Raw genomic sequence first — 22,797 nt, 5'->3', positions numbered from 1 at the left:
GCGCTTGCTCCGCACTGTTGTAAGCCCTATAGCGCCTAGTGCTCTCAGGGGGGAATGTTGGCGCCGCCACATCCCGAAAGAAATGGTACCACCGCCCACAAGCCGATGAAGCCAGCAGAGGATCGACGGCATTTCACAGGCGGTCACGGCAAGTGCCAGGTCGCCGTTGGGCTCATATGCAATGGGCCCCTTTGACTCTGGAGGCGCCGTATCCTCTCACTGCTGACAAAGCCAAACCGCCATCATGTCTGTTACCACAACAGCCACCAGAACGTCGCTGCGGCCTGTCTTGGCCGACTACGAGACGTACCGCTCTGATCCCCAGCCAGCCATAGAGAGTGTCGAATCAACAGCGATGACGAGCCCTGCAGCACACATCAACACGCCGCCGAGCTGGCCGACGGACCACCGTCGTGTGCCGCCGTACCGCCCCGTCAACCGGGAGCTCGATCTCAGCCAGCGGATGGCCTACAACAACGGAATCGAACACGCCTTTATCAGCACCATGTTCTTTGGCATACGGGTCGTGACGGTACGTGGGAGCTGGGCGAATGGAAATAGACGGAGACCATCTAAACTGACGCACGACTCATCATCCAACAGGTCTTCCATCGGACATGGAGAGCGACGGGTGGAAAGATGAACGACCGGATATTCCATTACGAGCTCGGCGGAGAATACTAGCGAGAAGGATGAAGGATTGAGGACGCATAATATACAGGTGGTAGAACAGGAGGCTAATGTCGACGGGCCGAACTAAAACAACTCTCTATGCCACCGCACACAATCTCTTCCTATGCACGAGTCCTTCCTCAAGCTGCCATCTCTCCGGCTGCTTTTCCAAGACCGCGCAAGAGCTGTACTAGATTCTGCACAATCGGCGGTGGTTCCTGGGTCCTGACGGTCGTGGGGAAGTTTCCGAGCAGCGTGTCGACGACGACATCCATGACTGCCTCGGGATCTGACAGCGCCACCACGCCGGCCGTCGGGTTTCCGCCAAAATGGAAGCCGACACAGGGGGTGCCCTTGCCCATGGCGATGAAGCGTTGGATGGTGGCCGACTCGGGACCATCGAGCTGGACGGCCATCAAGGATGGTTGTGCTTGTTGCTGGCCGGTCCCTCCATTCGGCTGCTGCTGCTGTGACAGCCAGATGACGCCGTAGACCCAGAGGACGAGCCCGGCGTGGTAGACAGCGATAGCGTAGAAGCGACAGAGACGGCGGGCCGGAAAGGCTTTGGCCACGCGCAGGACCTGGCCGGCGTAGAAGACAGCCTGGCGGGCACCGGATCCTTCGGCCCACCAGCGCTGCAGCGACGGCAGCACGCGACGGGCATCCTCGACGTCCTCCTTGCCGGCAAAGAGCTGCATGTCGCCCAGGTTGATATGCAGGTACATGTGCAGCAGCTCGAGCACTAGGCCGGCCTCGGACGAGCGCGCCACCTCGCCGATGCTGAGCCGCACGTGGTGCAGCGTCTGCAGCAGCTCCTGATGGCGTAGACTGGCTAGAGCCCCTGGCTGCCCGCCGCCACTGCCACCACCACTCGAGGCCGACCAGTGTCGCAGCGTGGCCGCCTGCTGCAGGTGCTGCCACACCAGGCCCCAGACGCCATATAGCAGCACCAGGCTGGAAAACCGGCTGTCGCAGTGGGCCGGCAGCTCGGCCGGCTGATGCTGCAGAAAGTCGAGCAGCGACGACGGATGGGCATCGACGTCTCCTTCTGGCTCCATTCCTGCTCTTCCTCCTGGTCCTCCCAGCTCGCCTTCCCCCACCTCTCGCAAGTACTGATCCCTCCACTGCTCCGCATCCTCGGCCTGCCAGAGGGCCAGCGATGCCGGCAGTGCAATGGCCAGCTCGGCGTACGAGATGATCGGGTTTGTCAGCCGGGCCATGGACACCTGCGCGTCAAAGATGGCCGCGTGCAGGGCCAGACGGCGCAGGCTCTCCTGCTCGACCCAGGCTCGCCACTTGCGCTGCAGCACCGCGCCACTGTCCGTGGCCAATGGACCCTCAAAGGCTGGCCGCTGCAGCCGGTGGAAGCGGCCAGCTCGCCGCAGCATCGTGTACAGCACCGGCGCGTGGCTCTCGGCCAGCTCCATCTTGCGCTTGATGCCGCTCCACATGCCGACCTGCAGCTCGCAGATAAAGGCCTGCAGCAGCCAGAGCTCGCGTGTCGTCGCGTTGGCCGCCTCGCATCGGCCCGGCACCGTCCTGCGCACCGCCTCCTGGATGGCGAAGCCGAGTCGGTGCAGCGGCCGCGCGTCTGTCAGCGTGGCCCCAAAGGCCGACAGTGCTCCGATCAGCTCTGGCTGCTGCGTGTTGACGTCAAACGTCGGCACGTGCAGAAAGCTGTCGGCGTGCTGTCGGTGGTGCGCAAAGAAACAGGCCAGCAGGTCGTCTAGTAGCTCGGCTGGCGGAAACGTCTGCACCACCGTCAGCGCCCGCTCTGGCCGACAGGTTCGCAGCACCATCGCCAGCACGCCGTCCCGTGCCGCCCGTCCTACCCCCCCGTGCATGCTCCGATGCTCAGCACCCACGTTGAACCGTGTCGTGTCCGGTGACGATCCCGCTTCTGCACTCAGCACCGACAGGTGCTCCAATTCCGCCTCCGAGCCCTCGTGCAGTGCCGGCAGCCACATCCCCAATGTCGACCGCTTAAAGGCCTCCGTGCCCAGACCGACGTTTCGTCCTCTGCCGGTCATCGGCTCTGTCGGTGCGGCCGGCAGTGCTGTTGCTGTCGCTGTCGCTGCTGCTGCTGCTGCTGCCGAAGTCGCTGCCACCACGGCCGTCTCGAGCTGTGTGAGCATGGCCGGCGGGAAGGAATGCTGCGACTCCATCGACGGATCCAGGACCATGGCCATGGCCGTCGCCGCAGCCATGCTGAACGGCTCACCGCCGCACGAGTCGTCCAGAAAGCCAAAGTCGCTGTCGTCCAGTTCGAGCCCATCGCTCGTAAAGTCCAGCAGGCCACGGGGCCCAATAGCATCGGCATCCAGCCAGGCCTTCGTAGACAGCGACGGCAGGTTGGGTGTCATGACATCCCGAAGAAAGTCAGTCATGTCGTGGTCGGGGAAGCCGCCGGGCGGCTGCTGGTCCTGCAGGGAGGGATCGAGCGGGATCTTATCGGTCTCTGCCGTCGTCGTGGCTGCTGCAGGATCACATCTTTGTGGGCTCGTTTCTGCAACCGGAACCGGACTTTCCGAAGCAAGCATCTTGAGGTGCTCCCGGCCATCCGAGACGTACTCGCATGTGAGGCCGCGCTGCCGACACCGTCCGCATGGTTTGACGTCGTCGCACTTGAGCTTCGTCGCCGCACACTCGCGACAGGCCTGCGACACCCGCGAGCTCTGGCTGCCGGCATGACTTCGACGTGTCCGTCCACTATTCCGGTCGTCTTGGTGGCAGGTCTCATGTCGCTTCAGCAGGTCTCTGTCTGGTCGTCAGCACGGTGTCGCCGTAGAAGGAAGAGTGGCGGCTACGGACAGTCTGCCAAAGGCCTTGTTGCAGGTCGGGCACTGAAATGGCCGCTCGTGGAGATCTGCAGGATCAATAGCATTAGCACGCATTGCCGCTCACCCTGCTCAGTCGGACAGAGACAGACGACGTACGGGACCGGACATGTCGGGCCAGGTGGTCGACTCGAGTGTATGTCCGCTTGCAGGCCGAGCACTGAAACAGATTGTGGCTGGCCGGCTTTCCCTTTTCCTTTTCCATGGAGCGGTCTGCCATGATTTTCGCGTTGTTGAGGGGCCTTTTTTCGTGGGGCTCTTTGTTCTCGGTGATCGCGTCTGTGTGCTCTTCCGTTCCTTCCTCTTCTGCTTTATGGCGGCTGCCTATGCGCTTGCAGGAAGACTGCAGAATTGCCGGCTCTCCGCATAGGCCCTTTACTCCATTTCGCTATTATTATGTTCTACGCTACGTGTCGGTGATCGTGCTCAATCACAGGGGTTAGTGCGGTGCGGAGTAGAGATGCGGGGTTAGCCACCAAATTTTCTAGTGCATTTTAGCGCTCTAACTAGTACGGTTCAAAACTTCTATCTTCGGCTTATCTCCGTGCCCAACGAATCCGATAATCCGACCGTTTCTCCTTCACTTGTGTCCCGGAATGGTTTCCTCCGTGTTGTCCTCCAGGGCCCGACCGTTGAACAGCAGCGGCTGTGCTGGCAACAGCACGTACAGCATGCGGGCCCAGCTCGTCTCGCTCGTGTTGCGCCACGTGTGGTTAGTCCCGCGCTGGATGGATATGTCGCCGCGTCGCATCAGTCGCTTCGCACCCGAGTCCAGCATCAGCTCGACCTCGCCCTCAAGCACGACGCCGTAGTCGAGGCTGACAGTGCGGTGCATGGGTGCCAGCATGCCCGGCTGCATGTCGACAACGCGCAGCACGGAGCCGGTGTCGATGTTGATGCCGGGCAGATTGGTCATGTAGTTCTTGTACACGTCCAGGTCGGCATCGTCGCTCAGCTGGGCCGGGAACGTGTTGGACGCATAGCAGAGCGCAAACTGCACGCCGTCGAGCAGCGTCTTGAACGGCGCCTCCTCGGGCACGGCGTCAGAGAAGCCCGTCGTCCCGTCGGCCGCGTGTGTTGTGATAAACCGCCGGATGGGGCGGATATCCTTGGGTGGGATTGGCTTGGACATGTTAGATCTGAGTCGTAGATGAGACGTAGGAATACGAGGCGGTATGACGAGGACGGCAAGGCGAAGATGGTGGCATCTCCGACTGCTAGCCAGATCTGCAGCTTGGTACAGATATAACGTCTAAGCGAATTAAATTAATTCGAAAATAAATACATCTAATACAACTTAAGTAGGAAAACATCTTCCGATGTGGGGGACTTTTCCGAGAACCCCGGCTCGGGCCTCCCTCGGGTAGTGGCTACAAGGCAGAGAGCATTCAGATTATGAAATTCAGGTTTTGCCAGTCATGTCGTATTTACACAAACTACCTGCTGTCTGCCAGCACTGCTACCATACACCGCTCCTCCCTGCTCCTCCCTGCTCCTCCTTGCTCCTCTCTGCTCCTCTATTCCCCCCCCTTGCCCCTCTCAGTCAATGCGCCTCGCGCTCGAGACGTCCGGGACCCCGAGGCCCTCGACCACCTTGGCCCCAATGACCTCGTAGATGGGGATTTCGGCCAGACGGGAGACGACGTGGTGCAGCGTCGGCAGGCTCTCCCAGTCGAGTGCTTCAAAGGACACGCTGGCCTTGGAAGTCTCGAACATGCGCACGACGCGGCTAGACACAACGCGGGCCTCCTCAGCATGGGGTACAAAGGTGGCGTGCTCGACGTCGGCGCAGCCACGCTCACCGACCCGCGGGATGTATTTGTACGCAAAGAGGCCCTGGTCATCCTCGCCGCCAATGGTGCCCTTGGTGGAAGCCGGATCAGCCTCGACGAGGTCTTTGAGAACGATGGAGCCAAAGGAAGCACCCTCCCAGCCGGCCTGGATGCGGTAGCTGGCTGCGCGACGCCAGACGTCGATGGAACAGTACAGCTTGGGCATGCCGAGCTCCTCGCGGCCGCTCACAATCGGGTCCGTCAAGTTCTCGAACAGGAGCGGCAGGAAAGTGCCGTCCAGCACGGCACCGCTCTTAGTCACGTACTCGACGCCGTGAATGTACAGGCCCAGGTGGCGGTAGCCGCCGCCGCCGAGCCACTCCATGCCGTTTAGGGTTGTCTGTGAGAAGCTCGCATGGGCCACGGTGCCTGGGCTCTTGAAACGGAACGAGACGGACGGGAAGAGGTTCTGCAGCATCGTGCGTGACGTCTTGAACTTGACCGATGCCGTGACAAAGGTCGACTGCGTCGCCGTCCGCGGCAGGCCCTCGAATGTCTGCCGTGGGCCCGGAAACGGTCCAAATGAGACCGGCATGCGCCAGTAGAGATGCGGCTTGCGCTTCCACTCCCACTTGCGCACCACGTCCACTGCGTTGTCCCACTCGTCGTGTCCAAAGTTGTAGTTTGTGTACTCCATCACTGGACGTGTCAGCAGCTGGGCAAATGGGCCGTCTTCGGGCGTTTAAACTCACTGTCCAGCCCGGCTCGATCATCCAGATCGCGGCCGGCTTTGCGTGAAAACTCTTGGATCTTGTTCGCGCGCACATAGCGGATATCCTGGTAGAGCTGCAGCCGCTCGGCCACGTCTGCAGCCTGGACGCCCTTGTGCAGAACGGCCGCCAGAGCGGTGGCGTCCTCGATGGCACAGCCGGCTCCCTGGCCCTGGTGTGGCAGAAATGGGTGGGCGGCATCGCCCAGAAGGGCCAGCCGTCCGTTTGTCCAGGACGGAAGGACGTCCATGTCCAGGAGCTCCCACACCTTGAGCGAGCCGGCCTCAGCCAGGTCTAGCAGTGCCAGCAGGTCAGAGTCGAAGCCCCGGTAGACCTCCTGCAGCTTGGCCTTGTTTCCGCCCGTGTTCCAGTCTGGCTGTCAGATCGAAATTGCACAGTTTTTGCTGGCGGTATTGGGACAGACTTACCGGCCACGTTGTCCACCTGGGTCTCCTCGCGTGGATGCACGCACACAAAGTTGAGCTGTCGGTTGTCGTCGCACGGATACATGATGACGCGACGGTCGGCGCCGAACCACATGATCAGCTCGCCGTTCTTGCTCGCAAACTTGGCCGTCTTCGCATTGGCCTGGGCAGCCTCGCGCGAGACGAGGAAGCGGAAGGCGCTCTTGCCCGATGGTTTCGTCTTGATGTCTCCGCCGGGGATCTTGGCTCTGGTGACAGACTATTTTGTTAGGAGGGATAGAACTGAGAGGAGAGGAAAGGCAAAAAAAAAAAAAAAAAAAAAACTCACATGCACCCCGTCAGCTCCCACAATCACATCTGCTTCCAGCCGCTCGCCGCTCTCGAGCACGACGACACCTGCTGCCGTATCGACGTCGGCCACGCGACTGCGTGTCCGCAGCACCGGTGTGGGCGTGCCAGCCTCGTCCGGCGATGTGGCCCGCCGCTTGAGTTCCTCGTGCAGATGGATGCGGTGCACCAGGTGCCAGGGGTGCTGCCAGAGCTTGTTCGCCTCGCCCAGCTCAATCTCGCGCTTCGACGTGCTCTTCTCGTCATATTCGGTCATTCTCTCCATCTTGTTGGCCCCAAACTTCTCGACAAAGATACCGACGCGACGCAGCAGTCCGTTTGCGTTGGGCGCCATGTGCACTGCTGCTCCGACCTCGTTGGCAAACCGCGACTGCTCCAGCAGCGTCACCCGGTGGCCCTCCTGCCGCAGGCAGATTGCCGCCATCAGGCCGCCGATGCCAGCACCGACAATGATGATGCTCAGGCCTTGGGGCGTCGCCTGGCCATTGCTGTGGCCATTGGTATGTCCATTGGCGTGCCCAATGACGAGGCCGTTCGCAGCATCGCCTGAATCCGTAGTCGCCATTCTGTCTGATAATGATAGCAATAAAGATCCGGTCTCGTGTAGTCTGTTCAGTGACAGATACAAACTGCAGACAATTTCGCCGACCAGAGCTGCCTTCTATACAGTGTATCCCCCTTTACAATATTGCTGGCCGGATCGTTTAACACCCCGACCATATACCCCACAGCCTCGATCCGCGCCGGCATATTGTGCGTGGATGCAAAAGGCGGGGAAGTGTCGGCTTGTGGTCGTAGTGATCCTTGTTTGTCTCATCGTGGCCTTGATGTGGTCCTCGATGTGGTCCCCCGAAGTCCGTTCTTCATATTATGGGGTACCTTTTCGGACCAGCGTCTCATCCAGAATGTCCGTTCAACATACGAGCCCGGCACACATGATACGTCCATCCTGCACTACGTTTTCTCCGCCATACCAGCCCCCTTTCTTCTCCACACACACACACACACACTCCCCCTCCTTCCCCCATGTCGCTACGCAAAGCTGCACTCGTGACTGCGGGGAGCGCCGGTCTGGGTGCCGCTATCGCCCGTGTCCTCGCTCTGAACCTGGGCATGAGCGTCACCGTCAACTATGCGCACGATGCAGGGCGCGCCGAGGCACTGGTGCGCGAGCTCCGGTCTGGCTGGCAAAAAAGCAGTCACGTGAGTGGAAAGGAAGGCCAACCGTCTGTACTGCCGCCGTCCTTTACTGCCATCCAGGCCGACTTGTCGGACAAGTCCCAAGTGGCACGTCTCGTGCGCGAGGCGGCGGCAGCAGCCGGTGGTCGGCTCGACGTCGTCGTGTCCAATGTCGGGTGGACGCGCATGCGCAACTTTGCCGACCTCGACGACGGCGTGGACGAGGCCGACTGGGACCGCTGCTTTGCCGTCAACGTCAAGTCGCACCTCTGGCTCTTCCACGCAGCCCGCCCCTGGCTCGAGGAGAGCAACAGTCGTGAGGCTGGGTCGGCTGTGTTCGTCAGCACGGCCAGCGTGGCTGGCGTGAAGCCGAGTGGAAGCAGCCTGGTAAGGGGAAGCAAGGCGTGCCAGATGGAACGTCCACCGTTTCTCGTCTCTCGCTAACCGATCCGATGCAGCCGTATGCTGTCACCAAGGCAGCCCAGATCCACCTGATCAAGTCCCTGGCCACGATCGCGGCCCCTACGATCCGCGTCAACTCCGTCTCACCGGGCGTCCTGCTGACGGTGAGTTCGGCCTTTCTGCTCGATCGGGCCAACGAATGTGGCAGAACAGCAGGAGAGACTGACAGACCAGGACTGGGGCCTCTCGTTTCCGGCCGAGCGGCTGGACGAGACCAAGCGACGAAACGCGCTGCAGCGGTTCGCCACCGTCGAGGATGTGGCCGCTCAGGTGAAGCTGTACGTGACGTCCAAGTCGGTGACCGGACAGAACGCTGTGGTCGATGCCGGGTATACTCTATCGTAAATAGGAGAAGACATGTCATTGTCTCTATGTATTCTACGGCTTCCACTCGTGCACGTTGGCCAGCCCCTTGGTGCCGCTGCGGCCGAACCGGTCACGGTCGCGGCGAATCTGCATCAGCCGATGGCCCTTTTGGGCCTCCCAGAACTGTGTCTGGCGCACCTGGAAGTCGGCATCGCCCAGGTAGCTGCCGACAGCATGACGCCCGATGGCCTGCAGCGTGTCGTTGACCCAGCGGCAGTTCAGCTCGTCGTCGGCCGCGTCCTCCCAGATCGTGTACGTGGCAAAGTAGTGGTCCGTCTGCATGGACAGGGCCATGTCGTCCATCGAGCCGGCGTCCCGTTGCGAGCCCGGCGCCATCGAATACCACAGTGAAAAGGAGCGGCGTGATGGCAGCTTCGTGAAGGCGTCTTCCAGCACCGATACCACGTCCGCCCCGTCAGCTACGTAGCAGTTGTCCACACAGTATCGGTGTCCCATTGGATTGGCCGCCTGCTGGTCGTCGTACTCCTGCGCCAGCGACGTCGCCTTGCAGAACCACCGGTCTGTAGGCCCGGCTGGCGCCGAAACCTCGGCCGTCTGCAGCGCCGCTCTTGCTTCCGCCTCGCTGTTCTTGAACGCCAAAAGCAGCACCATCATATTCACCTCTGTTTGTCCCGGAGTGTATTTCCCGACCATGACAATCTCCGTGTCCACGTCGTACGTCGGCGCAAGCTGGTCAGAGTCGTCGTCAGTTGCATGCAACAGTCACGTGACGTGAAATGCATCTTACGCTGAGAATCCACGAAAAGACCCTACGGTAGTCCTCCTTCTTGTAAATGTATGCAGAAGAGCGCATATGGGTGAATGCGGGGAGCGTCTGCAGATGGAACCGCGTCACGATGGCGGGGAATCCTGGTGGAAGAACGTAAGATACAAATCAGCCGATGGAGCCACCACTGAGGCAATCTTACCTGGCCCGGCACCACGTGCTGCCCAGTAGAGGTCAATGTTCTGGCTCCTGTTGCAGTGTAGCCGCTCGCCGTCAGCAGTGATGATGTCCACAGCCAAGACTCGTTCGCAGGCCCAGCCCCAGTTCTGGTTCTGTCGTTAGCTGTGCTTCGCAGACAGAGCTATCGGGGCTGGCATCTACCTTGCAGTTCCATCCCATGCCTCCCTGCAAGAGAAAGCCGCCCAGGGCCACCTCGGGGCAGTGTCCACCGGGGAAGATGCGCCCGTATGGCTCCAGCAGCTTGTTGATCAGGCGACCAGTCGTGCTGGGAGAGGCCGTGGCGATGCCCGTGTTCGTGTCAAAGGAGAACTCGTGGTAGCGGCCCAGATCTATCAGAATGGCTTCGTCACGCACGCTCCAGACGGCCCAGCTGTGGCCTCCAGAACGAGCAGAAACACGATAGCCCATCTTGGCAGCCAGACGCACCGTTTCGACAATATGGCTCTCGGCCGTGGCCTCTACCACCGCGACTGGGAATCGGTCTGGGCGACGGTAATTGAACACGCGGCCAATCCGAGCCTTCTCGTAGCCAGTGTCCCCTTTCCATATAATAGGGAAGCTGGCTGGCAGCTTTGTCTTTGCTTCGGCCTGTGTCAATGTCATTTTGGTTGTCAGAGCAGCTGTCTCTTGCCTCTGTTGCTGCCTCTCACACTTACACTTATCCAAGGTCAGAAAAGACCAGGTGAACTGATGTCGGCTTTGCGGGACCACATCCAGTCTTCATTCCCTTCAGATACCCCAGCTACCCCAGCTGGATTTCCCCAACTTCCCCGGCTTCCTTGCTTTCTGGGCCCGCATTCCGGCAGGGCAATCAGACGGCTATGTACGAAGGACAACATGAAGACGCCTGATTCCACTCGATGAGAGTTAGCTAGCACTAGATTCATGCCCTGAATGTCGTCCAGTGTACATTGTCGTCGTTCGTGAAGCTAGAAGCAGGCGTATATTCAAGCCCAACTCAACTACACAACAACGAGAAATACATAGTCTCATCAAGAGGAACCTCTCAGCAGCAAAGGCACTGCAACCAAACAGCCACCATGACGTTCACGCTATCGCCTCCAGCACCTCCCTCTGGCAGCAGCACGCACCCCGTGCCCCAGACCCTCGCTGGCAAGGTGGCCGTGGTATCGGGCAGCAGCAGCGGCATCGGGCTGGCGATTGCGCACGAGCTGGCGTCTCGCGGCGCCCATGTCGTGGCCAACTACCCGTTTGCAGCGCTGGCAGCAGCTGCGACAGCAGCAGTCGAGGCACTGCCGACACGGTCGCTGGCCGTGTGTGCGGACCTGAGCACGGTCGAGGGCCCGCAGAGGCTGGCCGAAGCAGCCGCGAGCGCGTTTGGCCGCATCGACATTCTCGTCAACAACGCGGCCCTGGCGGTCAACCTGCCGCTCGAAGAGCACACGCTCAAACACTGGGATCAGCTGGTGAACCTCAATGGACGTGGCACATTTCTGCTGACTCAGCAGACACTTGGTCACCTGCCGGCCACCGGTGGCCGCATCGTCAATATCTGCTCGGTCAGCTCGCGCGGCGCACCGCCACTGCAGACCATCTACGCCGGCACCAAGGGCATGGTCGACTCGTTCACGCGCTGCTGGGCCAAGGAGCTGCCGCCCCGGTACGGCTGCACCGTCAATGCCGTCTCGCCCGGGCCCACCGCCACCGAGGGCTTCCTTGCCGCTGGCCAGGAGGCCATGGCCATCCTGCAGCCCACCATCGATGCCACTCCGGCCGGCAGACGCATGGGCAAGCCCGAGGAGATCGCCTATGCCGTCGCCTTTCTCTGTGAGGAGCGTGCCGGCTGGGTCAATGGACAGCACCTGTTTGTCAATGGCGGCCTGTTTATTGACTGACAGCCAAGGGCCACAATCCGAAGGTGGGTCCCATCGTCTTTTCCCCACGTCCCGATGGCCGGGGAATGGAGAACATGGGGAACATGGAGTTGGACTGTTCTAGATTGGGACTAGGGACACTAGAAATCAGCACAAGTCCTGGCTGTGGATGCAAACGTGCCGTTCGGAGGTCATCTCGGCCGGTGATCGGAAGCGGCAACTTCATATACTGATGCCGTGTACGAAGTATGTAGCATATCAGCCCACAGTATATCTAGTCTGCATCGTCCAGTGTGTAACTGCCAGCCAATTAGTGTCAAGCTACCAAAGCTACCACAGAGCAACTGCAACTTGGCGATATAACAACAAAAAGCACACCAATACACCAACACCACGATGACACGCACGTATCTAAAAAAAGCAATCGATACGGCCACTACAACCTCGTCGTCATCGCCCGACGTGCCCGTCATCGTCAAGGACGTCATCGACACGATCCGTCGCGACGGCGATGCGGCTGTGCGGCTATATAGCGAAAGGTTTGACAAGTGGTCGCCGGCCTCGTTCCGGCTCTCTCCGGCCGAGATCGAGTACGCCATAGCCCAGGTGCCAGCGCAGACGATCCAGGATATCAAGGACGTGCAGGCCAACGTGCGGCAGTTTGCCGAGGCGCAGCGTCGAACCATTACCGACTTTGAGCTTGAGACCGCCCCAGGCGTCTTTCTGGGCCAGAGGAACAACCCGATCGAAAGGGTGGGAGCGTGAGTTGACTTGTCTTGTTCTTGCCTTGTCTCGTTACTGACATCACAGCTACATCCCCGGCGGCCGCTATCCCCTGCTCGCGTCTGCCCACATGACCATCCTGACGGCCAAGATTGCTGGCGTCAAGTCTGTCGTCGCCTGCACGCCTCCGGATCAAGGCCGCATCCCGTTTACGACCGTGGCGGCCATGCACCTCGCTGGCGCCGACGAGATCTTTATCCTCGGCGGCATCCAGGCCGTCGCCGCCATGGCTGTCGGCACCGAGACCGTGGCCAAGGTCAGCTTCCTTGCCGGGCCTGGAAACGCCTTTGTGGCTGAGGCCAAGCGTCAACTCTACGGCGAAATCGGCATCGATCTCTTTGCCGGACCCACTGAGATCCTCATCGTGGCCGACGAGACAGCCGACCCGTTGCTCGTCGCCACCGACCTGCTCTCCCAGGCCGAACACGGCCCTGATAGCCCAGCCGTGCTCATCACCACGTCCGAGCAGGTCGGCCGTCGCACCATCGACCACTGCGCCGCCCTCCTTCAGACTCTCGTTACTGCCCCTATCGCCAGCGTCTCCTGGGGCCGCCTCGGCGAAGTTGTCCTCGTCGACTCCATCGATGAGGCTTACAAAGCCGCTGACGAGCTCGCCTACGAACACGTCCAGATCCTCACCGCTTCGCCCCGCGACGCCCTCGACAAGATGACCAACTATGGGGCCCTCTTCCTCGGACCCATGACCTGCGTGTCCTACGGTGACAAGGTACGCTCCCTCTCTGGCAGAGCTTGTCCTCCCCCACACTAACACTTTCAGTGCATTGGCACAAATCACGTGCTGCCAACACGCGGTGCCGCCCGGTACACCGGTGGTCTCTGGGTCGGCAAGTTCCTGCGCACCATCACCTACCAGGAAGTGCGGTCCCCCGACGCCAGTGGCCGTCTCGGCCGTCTCTGTGGCCGAGCTGCCCGCACAGAAATGTTCGAGGGCCATGCCCGCTCCGGAGACCTGCGTGCTCATCTGTACCTCGGCGACCAGTACGACTGGATCAAGCATGACTAAACTTTACAGAATTCCGGAAAGAACATAGCTTGGTGTTCATTGTCTACACTTAGATCTGAAATGTGATCGTCTTGCTCCTGAGAAACTCAACCAATCCCGCCTGTGCATTGAACCGCCCCCATCCGCTGCTCTTCACTCCGCCATGCGGCAGCCCAGCCTCGTCGTGTATTGTCATGCTGTTGATGTGCACCGCCCCCGACTCGATCCGTCCAGCCATAGACAGCCCCTTGCTCAGGTCCTTGGTGAAGACCGCTCCGCTCAGCCCGTAGTCGGAGTCATTGGCTATCGCCACCGCTTCCTCGTCACTGTCCACAGCAATCAGACTGACACACGGGCCAAAGCTCTCGGTGTAGTACACATCCATTTCCTTTGTTACGCCTCCCAGCACCGTCGGCGTGATTACCAAGGCGCCCGCCTCTGGCGAGGGGATCGTGCCATGAACATGCTCTGCTCCTTTGCTCAGTGCATCCTGCACCAGGCCCTAGATCTTCTTTGCGCCCACGGCTTGAGCAACAGCTTGTCCTGAACTTACGCTATCAAAAATCGTCTCAATGGCCTTTTTGAACTTCCCCGTAAATAGCTTCAGCACGCTCTTATGCACCAGAATCCTCTCTGTCGACATGCAGACCTGGCCAGCCTGTGCGGTAAAACGAAATTAGCTTGCCGCCAACGTATAATCATTTGCGGCGTTGCAAGCACCAGCAGTTACTCACATGTAAAAAGGTTCCCAGGGCGCATTGTTGGGCCGCTCTGTCCAAGTCGGCATCCTCGCACACAATCGCGCTGTTCTTGCCGCCCAGCTCCATCAGGGTAGGCTTCAGATTTCGGCCTGCCGTCTGTGCGATGATCCTGCCCACAGCAGTGCTGCCAGTGAAGTTAATCTTCTTGACAGCGTCATGCTCGATCAACTGAGCCGTAATGGAGGCAGCGTCTTCTGGCCGGTGGAAGATCACGTTGAGACAGCCAGCTGGTAGGCCAGCTTCGCGAAAAACAGACCCAATGGCCCAGAAGCAACGGGGTGCAAACTCACTGCCCTTGAGAATGCACGTGTTCCCTGCTGCGAGCGCATACACCACTGATCGTATCCCCAAAATGTAAGGAGCATTCCTGTGGTACGCTGTCAGACAGTCCACCTCGCCGGGGCAGAATCACATGGGAAACGGAATCTCCCTACCAGGGTGCAATGCCGAGGACAACCCCATACGGCTCCTTCACCACCACCGCCTGCGTCCCAGGCTCATCGCAAACAGGATAGCTGCCACAGAGCGCAGTGCTGACCCGGCCAGCGACATCGCGCAAAATGCCTGACGACGTGGCGATGTTGAATTCGGAAAATGCCGCATGGGCGCTCGTCTCCTCCTTCATGTACCCTTTCAGCTCTTCCGCCCGCCGGTCAAAGACGTCTGCTGCTCTGATGAGAATATCCCGTCGAGCAGCCGGCTTTGTCGCCGACCATGCCGGGAAGGCTCGGCTGGCAGCCTCGAGCGCCGCAAGAGCGTCGGCATTCGAAGCAGCTGCTGCCTTCCACACCGTGCGTTTCTGCTCAGACGATACAACAGCCATCTTCTGGGCCGTGTGCACATCTTTGCCGTCGATGAGAAGCGGCACCGTACTGCCATGGCTGTTTGCATGGTCGTTGGTCGTCATTTCAAGCGAAGAACTCATTTTTATCTGCTTCAACGGGTGCAATATTGTCGCAACTAGTCTGATCCTGTCCGCAACGTACTTCAATTGGCGTCAGCTTCCGCAAAGCTTTTAAATGGATATGCCAATTGAATAAAATTCAACTCCGAAAGAGCGCTGCTGTGGATCGCTGTTGGAAGGCTGTCTGATAATGAAAAAGCCACTTTTCTCTTCCAAACAAGGCTAGAAAAGCTATGATAAAATTTCTATCTTGGCGATGCGATGTGGGTGGTTTCCTACACGAGCAACCGGTCCACCCCCAATTACGTCGTCGCAGGGACGGAATTGGCCATCTTCTTATACGTGAGGGCCATGTGCACCATATCAGAATCCAAAGATCCCGTTTTGAGGTCGCATTTAGCGTCTCTTCTGCTAGCCTGCCCGGTGTGGCTAGGCTTGCCTTCACTTGACCACCATTATGCTGCATAATAATGCCGTGGCTAAGAGCCGGAAACTGTCGTCGGCATCCGGTGGGTTTGAAGAGTCCGATGGCCCCACATTACGACCGTTGTCCCCCATCTCCTCACCCACAGCGCTGGGACTGCGCCCCGCAACCCGCAATCGAGTGGGTGTCGAACACCTTCTCTGCTTCTGGAATCAGAGGTTTGTCAGCGGTGATTGATTATGTTTTGAAAGTCGACGATGATGCTCGTGCTGGTTTTTTGCATGTCGCTTTTCTGCAATCCTGTGCAAATGCAATTACCAGTACAATTCTAAAGCCAACACATTCCTTTGATGATAAAACCAGTACGCACTATTCAGAGCGACCGTGCCTGTTTCTGTCTGAATATATTCCCTTGCAGCCAATGCAAAAGTAAGTTGCACAACTTCGGAAACGTAAAAAGATCGGGAAGTGGAATCAAACACCTTACTTAATAACAAGCGTACAATAGGACAATAGGGACAAGAGAGAGCCGAAAAAGGACAAAACACGCCAATATGCATTATCAGATCAGTTTCGAGAATTGAACTTGAAAATAAACACAGAGGAAATATTACTCACGTGATAAAAGGCAGATGAGTGATGACTGCAACTTGCCGTTCGGACCTTCATATATCGGTGGCCACGAGGACGATGACAAAAGAACACCCAGAAGAAAAGGTCTTCTTTTTGTCAGCCAAAGGCTGGTAGATATAGAACGAAAGAAATATCTAAGGAAAAAAAAAACCTCTCCTCACCAGTAAGACCAAGTCTCATGATCAAGAACCTCGTTTCATTTCTTGGATGAGGACGCTGGATATTAAAAACAAGCCGAGGCCCTCGATCGCCAGAAAAGTATGACGACAAGCGGAGGACGTAAATTCCGCAGGATTCGGGTAACCTTGTCGAATTGCAGGACTTCTTCGGTTGTTATTTATGTGGCCTGGCACGGGCAACGAAATAACTAGGTTTATTGATATTTCTTGGTGAATATGCTCTTTCGTCAGACAGGTTAATAAAGACTTTGACGGAAAAATACTTCAAATGGTGTAACGAGAAGGTCGACGGTGAAGCAGGAGAAAATAACAGAGGTCAATGAGAATTGGAGCAAGAAGAGTTAAGGGGAACGATTGTCAGCGAAGAGAGCAATATATATTTGCTTGCTATGAACTCCCGAGGTGCCTGCCAAACGCAGATACTTCCCACGATCAAAACACCAGATCAATCCTCCTACCAGGCTCGTATACAGTGCAATGGAGGGTGAATCTTGCCTCCAGGGAGATGACGTCAGTGGGAAACGCAGCTTCTTTAGATAGGGGTTCTAGGAAACAGCTTAAACTATCGAAGCATAGCACTGTAGTATTGAGAGTAACGTCTACGAAAGCAAGTATGCAGCATCACTAGAAAATACCTGAAGCCTCTAGTTACTACGAGGCTACGCTACATCAGTGATGTGTTGAAGTTTTCTAAATCTATTTGCGTGGTGACTTGCAGGCGCCATTTGATTTGGGAGATCCTTAGCACTGAACTCTATGGAAGCTACGCTCTGTCTGCCAGTGAATTCCCATGATTATCATTCAGGGACGTTAAAGGCGAAAAGACTCCTGTACACGGACTTTCGTCACAGGAAGGCACAAACGTCTCTGCTGATCATCGTGAATCTTTCTCCTATTTTCCGTTGTCTACCACCGTTCCCTCTTCTCCTCTCCTGGTTTTTTTTTTGCACTTCCGTAGATTCAAGTGCGGAAATATCAGTATCCTGGTCATTCTGTAGGAAACAGTGATCGGCATCGGCTTCATTTTGACAAATAGATTACGCGTTATCGATGGGGAAAACAAGCAGAAACAATATTAAGCGTTCTTGAAACTCAGAGTATACCTCAGTTCCGGTTAATAGACAGGGCAACCGTAGCATCTTAAAAACCATTCGTAGACTCACCAAAGCTGCTTGCAAATGTCATTCTCGTGAGTGTTCACAAGTATAGAGAGATACGATGCCGAGAAAAGACGAAGAGAAAAGTACCATCAGTTCTCACAGTACATAAGATCTACCATAACGCTGAAAAAATCAAACAGAAGAATATGGACAACATGCAGCTCATTTTATCAAATTTCGCAGTAGTACTTCGTATGTAGTTAAAGTGTTTGGTAGAATCACCGCCTTAAATTACGTCCTTGGAATACGCATATTCACTTTCACGCGCTCCAATAACTGTCCAGTGGATTCATTATCTTGTGGGTGCAGGTTTCGCTAGAGGCGATGCCAGTCAGCGAATTCTAATTCAAGTTTGGCGGGTATGGGCACCTACTGCCGCCAGCCACCTTCTTAGCTCCTCGTGTGTCCAAGTCTCAGGGGAGCCCGTTGGATCTGCTTGTGCAGGAAACATATCGCCGCCCAAGATAGCCCAAGCTGCGACACCGGTTACAACACCTGTGAAAGCTTGAATAAAAAAACAAGGTCAGAAAAATATACGTGCTATTCATGCTACCAAACTCACCCAAGAGCAGGTTCTGAAGGTTGAGATGTAAGTCTAAGGCCACCAACGTCGTACATGATTACAAATGGGCGGCACACACACATACCTTGGACTTCATTGCATGGTCGAGTTTTGTAGGCATTGTCAATATGGACGACAATAATCGCTGGTGATTTGTTAATTCGTTATTACAGGTCACCGTTGCAAATTCACGAATCTTCATTGGGGTACGTTTTTATGAGACTGTTGATCATTCGATTCGCCACTTGTTCCATTCCCAGGCAGCCACTTAGTCCCAAAATATTTTTGTGGCGTTTTGGACTTGAGTGTGGCTTTCTGCTTACATAAGCAAGTCATAAAACCAGGACGCTAGCACGTGCAAACCCACAACACACAATTTTCGTTTTATTAAAAAAAAAATAGGTGAAGGTGCAAAAAAGACGTCGAGAAATTGTCTACCCCACGACAGACTTCACGAAGACCGACGATACTTGCCTCTTTTCAACCCCTTCCAAATACCATCACTACCCCTTCAAAATCAGCCAAAATGCCGCGGGAAGTCGGAGACATCAAGCAGGTGTGTTACTAGCTACGCGCTCCTATTTATACCAGTGGTGATTCTGACTTTTTTCGTCTTTAGTTCATTGAGATCTGCCGGCGTGAGGATGCGTCCTGTAAGTTGCGCTGAAAGCCAACAACACCCGCGTCTTCGAGACACCTTGGAATTTCGAATCTAACAAACCATCAGCTGCTCGGATCAAGAAGAGCAAGAAGACCAACGTGACCAAGTTCAAGGTCCGGTGCAAGCGTCACCTTTACACCCTGGTGCTTAAGGACTCCGACAAGGCCGACAAGCTCAAGCAGAGCCTCCCGCCGAGTACGTTTACAGCATAATTTGAACAGAGAGAACTGCTTTGGGTCTCCCAACTCTGTTTCTCCTTATTATTATTTTACTAGCTAACGTATCAGCCCTGACGTTGACCGAGGTCACCAAGAAGGAGAAGAAGACGGCATAGATAGGAGCGCCACGACATAATCCAATAGAAAACGGGAAAGGTTAAAAAATTCGAAAACAGAAATTCTTGTATTGAGCTCAATGCTCCGGATTCCGCTTTTGAAAATGCTCAGAGAAAGTGCGACCATGGGCTTTATTACTGTTTACTGGGTCTGGCCGCAAATATCCATTTCTCGGAGCTCACACACTGGCGCATTGCTGCGAGAGAGAAACATGGCATCTTCTATGCAGCAGAATTGAACATTATACTCTACAACTTGTCTGCCTCTTCTACGTGTCACTGTTACATTTTGACTCCGCACGGCTGCATTGATCTCGCACGATATCTTGGAATATCGACCTTGACAACTGTCCATATACTTGTCTAATTCCCATTTCCCCCGTCGGCGCGTTCGGTGTCAATGACATCGTCCCCTGCAGCATATGAGACCAAATAAACTCAACTTCCACGAGTTATTTTCGAGCACCAACTGACACAAAGGGAATCTGTGGCCACGGTTCGACCGATCGCAACGTGCGCGTAGGGAGAACCCCAACTTACATACTCGTAGTACGAGTACGAGTACGAGTAGACCACAAGGGACAGTGAGGACTGTCTTAGATGGTAAGCTGACAAAGAAGAAAGGACCGTGCAAATACTGTACGAAATACTCCGTACTCGGCATTGCAACCATACAATGTACTGAGTACTATGCTGTGTTTGATTCGCTGCAACAGCAATTCCGCACAGCCTGTTGTTGGCTACAATGTTCAGACAACATGTAAGGTACAGCAGTATGCCTTACTGTGCGGGGAAAACCTAGTTGTCGGGCGCTGCAACTGCCGGCCTGTTCCGAGATGGGGCAACCATTCAAATGAAAGCTTTGTTTGTCAGGCAAGGCAGCAGCGAGTTGGTGGTGCTAGCAGGGATTGCAGTGTTCCGTAATACGGAGTTGATTTCAGCTGAACAGGTCGTCTTCGCAAAAATGATTGGAAAAGGCTAGGTGGAAGCTACCGACTGCCGGACCAGCCAATGCTCACCGTAATAGCAAGCGCACAGCTTTCCAGGCGCATGACGCAGTACCTGCCGGATTTAAGATTGCAGTTGGGGCGGGGGAAAGCTACGACGTAGGCAATAAACTTGGGCCATCAGGCCAGCAAATCAATAAAGGGGCCCTAGTCGAGGGGGTTAGCTCCTTCCGGTATTCACACAGGGAACTTACTGGATTTTTGGGGTGCGTAGCCGACTTTGTACGTATCATGGGATCCCTGACTCTTGCTGGACTCAATCGAAAGGCTTCTTTTCGAACTTTTCTTTCCTCCTCTGTGCCTTGCCAATTGTCCTGTTTTCCCGCGGTATCCCGCTCAAGTTTGCTATTGTCAGTCATGTCTTGGATCGCCAGGTACCTTGACTCTTTTTGGACCTTGACCTGAGAACGGAGCTTACTCTTTTGCACAGGACCCCTGCCACCAACCGATAAGAATCGAAAAGCTTCACGCTGGGTTACTGCCATTGTTCTTTTTACGTTCCTACGACCAATCCGTTCCAGTCGCGTGTCTCATCGTCCTAGCAAAGGACTTGCATATATCTCTCGCCCTCTTACTACTACTCCGTACACTGTTTAACTTTCCTCCGCACCTCGAATGATACTGGCAGGAGTCTCCACTGTTGCAAACTGTTGAATCCGACAAGAGACGAACCAATGACGACCGGCATTCATGGACTCAGTCGGGACGTTGTTGGGCTTAAAATCACCATGTCATCTAATGCCTCAACTGCAATTATTGCAGACGAGAATGACAAACAGCGCAGAAGGAGTGTCCGCAAAATGTCAAGCCCTATGATGCCCGCGTTTATGGTCTCGGCCCCAGGCAAAGTGATTGTCTTTGGAGAGCACTCGGTTGTGTACGGCAAGGTCGGCTTCTCTTGCCCATTTGCAGTTCTCATTGCGTTTTTAGAGCTAATAGAAGTCCATATATCTAGGCTTCCATTGCGGCGGCAATAGCACTTCGATCGTACCTGCTCGTTACTACCTTGTCAAAGTCGAAGCGGACTCTGACTCTTCGATTTCCCGATGTCGACATGGCGCATACCTGGAACATTGACGAGCTGCCGTGGGAGATCTTCTCAACGCCCGGAAAAAAGAAGTTCTACTATGATCTTGTGACGACTCTCGACCCGGATCTTCTCGACGCTCTCCAGCCACACCTTGCCAACGTGTCGCCTTCCAAGTCCGAGCACGAGCGTAAGGTGCATCAATCATCAGCCTTGTCGTTCCTCTACCTGTTCTTATCGCTCGGGTCACAAAAGTTTCCCGGTTGCATCTACACTCTACGGTCGACGATTCCCATAGGTGCAGGACTCGGTAGCAGCGGATCCATTGCCGTGTGCATGGCGACAGCCCTGCTGCTGCAGCTGCGTACATTGTCTGGGCCCCATCCTGACCAACCATCAGAAGAAGCGCGGCTGCAGGTTGAGAGGATCAATCGGTGGGCTTTTGTGGCTGAAATGTGCATCCACGGCAACCCATCAGGCGTGGATAACACAGTATCGACACAGGGAAAGGCTGTTGTTTTCCAGCGTACCGATTACGGCAAACCACCGTCGGTTAAGCCACTGTGGAACTTCCCCGAGCTCCCGCTGCTGCTTGTGAACACGAAGCAACCAAAGTCCACTGCACATGAAGTGGCAAAGGTGGCTCGCCTGAAGAAAACTTACCCAGAACTAATCGGGAATGTTCTCGATGCAATGGATTCTGTTGCGCGAAATGCTATTAGTCTGATGGACAGGGGTCATGGACCTGAAAGCAGCGATGCCGATAGCAAGGACTCGGAATCGAAAAGCAAAGCAAACAGTGCAGATAACGGCGCCTCGCACGATGCGGCAAAGGGCGAGGCAAACAGCGACGGCAGCCAGAGTTGCTTTGATGCGACAGACCTCGAGGACCTTGGCGAGCTCGGCGAGCTGATGACGATCAACCACGGCTTGTTGGCCTCCCTGGGCGTGTCACACCCGCGCTTAGAGCGCGTGCGTGAGATCGTCGATCACGCGGGCTTCGGGTGGACAAAGCTTACAGGTGCTGGTGGCGGCGGATGCTCGATCACGCTCATGAAGCCGGGCACACCGGAACAAAGACTATTGGAGCTCGAGCAGCAACTGAAAGACGAAGGTTACCAACAGTTTGTCACAACCCTAGGTGGTGATGGAGTGGGCGTTCTCTGGCCGGCGGTTCTGAGGAACGGCATGGATGAAGACGAAGAGGGAGGCATGGAGATTGACATGGAGAAGTTTCTCAATGCAGAAGGTAATGACGGTGTCGAACGGCTTGTGGGCGTTGAGGGCGGTGCCGGGGAGCGTGAAGGCTGGAAATTCTGGCGACAGTAGTGAGCTGCACTGAGGGGCAGTCACATTTCTTTACTTTTGTCTTGTCAACTTTTTTTGCACGGAATAGGTGGCGCATTCTTTGTCGGGAGGGGGTGTTCTTAATATGAGATAACTACGGAGTCCGTACAGCTGTTGGGAATCTTGTAATACTTACAGAATGCTAAAAGTCTCGCACTGCAGTGAGTGTTGATATCTAGTCAGCCATATTCTATTTTCAGCAAGGATTCGTATTAACCTTAAAAAATGCGAATCAGCAAGGGGTTGCCCATTAGGCTCGCAATTGCCGGATTGGGAAAGATACGTGTTGATATTGTTCTGCGTTGTGAAGTTGCAGTGGGTACACAAATGCACTCACGTGGTGAAGCAGTTGGAGGTAACACGATGTTGGAGGTATCGT

At 56.1% G+C, this 22,797-nt stretch overlaps 10 protein-coding genes across 10 annotated transcripts; 6 read left to right on the top strand and 4 right to left on the bottom strand.

Moving 5' to 3' along the window:
- Positions 1-244: 244 nt before the first annotated feature.
- CMQ_395 (uncharacterized protein) lies at positions 245-684 on the top strand (the record flags this gene model as incomplete). The annotated part of the gene is made up of 2 exons (XM_014317474.1): positions 245-532; positions 604-684. 2 exons carry the CDS (start codon positions 245-247, stop codon positions 682-684), a joined length of 369 nt encoding a protein of 122 aa, XP_014172949.1.
- A 128-nt stretch (positions 685-812) lies between these two features.
- CMQ_600 (c6 zinc finger domain containing protein) lies at positions 813-3,729 on the bottom strand (the record flags this gene model as incomplete). The annotated part of the gene is made up of 4 exons (XM_014317679.1): positions 813-2,705; positions 2,781-3,429; positions 3,484-3,538; positions 3,609-3,729. The coding sequence occupies 4 exons, from the start codon at positions 3,727-3,729 to the stop codon at positions 813-815; spliced, it is 2,718 nt and encodes a 905-aa protein (XP_014173154.1).
- Positions 3,730-4,089: 360 nt separating this feature from the next.
- Positions 4,090-7,389, bottom strand: CMQ_1392 (FAD-binding domain containing protein; the record flags this gene model as incomplete). Its single annotated transcript, XM_014318471.1, has 5 exons — positions 4,090-4,632; positions 5,085-5,980; positions 6,034-6,423; positions 6,480-6,735; positions 6,826-7,389. The coding sequence occupies 5 exons, from the start codon at positions 7,387-7,389 to the stop codon at positions 4,090-4,092; spliced, it is 2,649 nt and encodes an 882-aa protein (XP_014173946.1).
- Positions 7,390-7,850: 461 nt separating this feature from the next.
- Positions 7,851-8,810, top strand: CMQ_1281 (short chain dehydrogenase reductase; the record flags this gene model as incomplete). Its single annotated transcript, XM_014318360.1, has 3 exons — positions 7,851-8,390; positions 8,462-8,569; positions 8,640-8,810. 3 exons carry the CDS (start codon positions 7,851-7,853, stop codon positions 8,808-8,810), a joined length of 819 nt encoding a protein of 272 aa, XP_014173835.1.
- Positions 8,811-8,843: 33 nt separating this feature from the next.
- CMQ_433 (oxidoreductase) lies at positions 8,844-10,401 on the bottom strand (the record flags this gene model as incomplete). Its single annotated transcript, XM_014317512.1, has 4 exons — positions 8,844-9,521; positions 9,580-9,701; positions 9,761-9,884; positions 9,940-10,401. 4 exons carry the CDS (start codon positions 10,399-10,401, stop codon positions 8,844-8,846), a joined length of 1,386 nt encoding a protein of 461 aa, XP_014172987.1.
- Positions 10,402-10,838: 437 nt separating this feature from the next.
- Positions 10,839-11,654, top strand: CMQ_1228 (short chain dehydrogenase reductase; the record flags this gene model as incomplete). Its single annotated transcript, XM_014318307.1, has 1 exon — positions 10,839-11,654. The coding sequence occupies one exon, from the start codon at positions 10,839-10,841 to the stop codon at positions 11,652-11,654; it is 816 nt and encodes a 271-aa protein (XP_014173782.1).
- Positions 11,655-12,029: 375 nt separating this feature from the next.
- CMQ_453 (histidinol dehydrogenase) lies at positions 12,030-13,440 on the top strand (the record flags this gene model as incomplete). The annotated part of the gene is made up of 3 exons (XM_014317532.1): positions 12,030-12,394; positions 12,444-13,143; positions 13,195-13,440. 3 exons carry the CDS (start codon positions 12,030-12,032, stop codon positions 13,438-13,440), a joined length of 1,311 nt encoding a protein of 436 aa, XP_014173007.1.
- Positions 13,441-13,489: 49 nt separating this feature from the next.
- On the bottom strand, positions 13,490-15,105 carry CMQ_934 (salicylaldehyde dehydrogenase; the record flags this gene model as incomplete). Its single annotated transcript, XM_014318013.1, has 4 exons — positions 13,490-13,921; positions 13,973-14,077; positions 14,154-14,547; positions 14,615-15,105. 4 exons carry the CDS (start codon positions 15,103-15,105, stop codon positions 13,490-13,492), a joined length of 1,422 nt encoding a protein of 473 aa, XP_014173488.1.
- Positions 15,106-18,568: 3,463 nt separating this feature from the next.
- CMQ_1067 (60S ribosomal protein) lies at positions 18,569-19,037 on the top strand (the record flags this gene model as incomplete). The annotated part of the gene is made up of 4 exons (XM_014318146.1): positions 18,569-18,598; positions 18,662-18,695; positions 18,770-18,898; positions 18,991-19,037. 4 exons carry the CDS (start codon positions 18,569-18,571, stop codon positions 19,035-19,037), a joined length of 240 nt encoding a protein of 79 aa, XP_014173621.1.
- A 1,807-nt stretch (positions 19,038-20,844) lies between these two features.
- CMQ_974 (mevalonate kinase) lies at positions 20,845-22,400 on the top strand (the record flags this gene model as incomplete). The annotated part of the gene is made up of 2 exons (XM_014318053.1): positions 20,845-20,931; positions 21,000-22,400. 2 exons carry the CDS (start codon positions 20,845-20,847, stop codon positions 22,398-22,400), a joined length of 1,488 nt encoding a protein of 495 aa, XP_014173528.1.
- Between the last annotated feature and the right edge of the window lie 397 nt (positions 22,401-22,797).

Source organism: Grosmannia clavigera, assembly GCF_000143105.1.
Source record: "Grosmannia clavigera kw1407 unplaced genomic scaffold GCSC_140, whole genome shotgun sequence".
NCBI lineage: Eukaryota > Fungi > Ascomycota > Sordariomycetes > Ophiostomatales > Ophiostomataceae > Leptographium > Leptographium clavigerum.
Note: the sequence above shows the minus strand (reverse complement) of the source record. Positions and strands in the feature narration are given on the sequence as shown.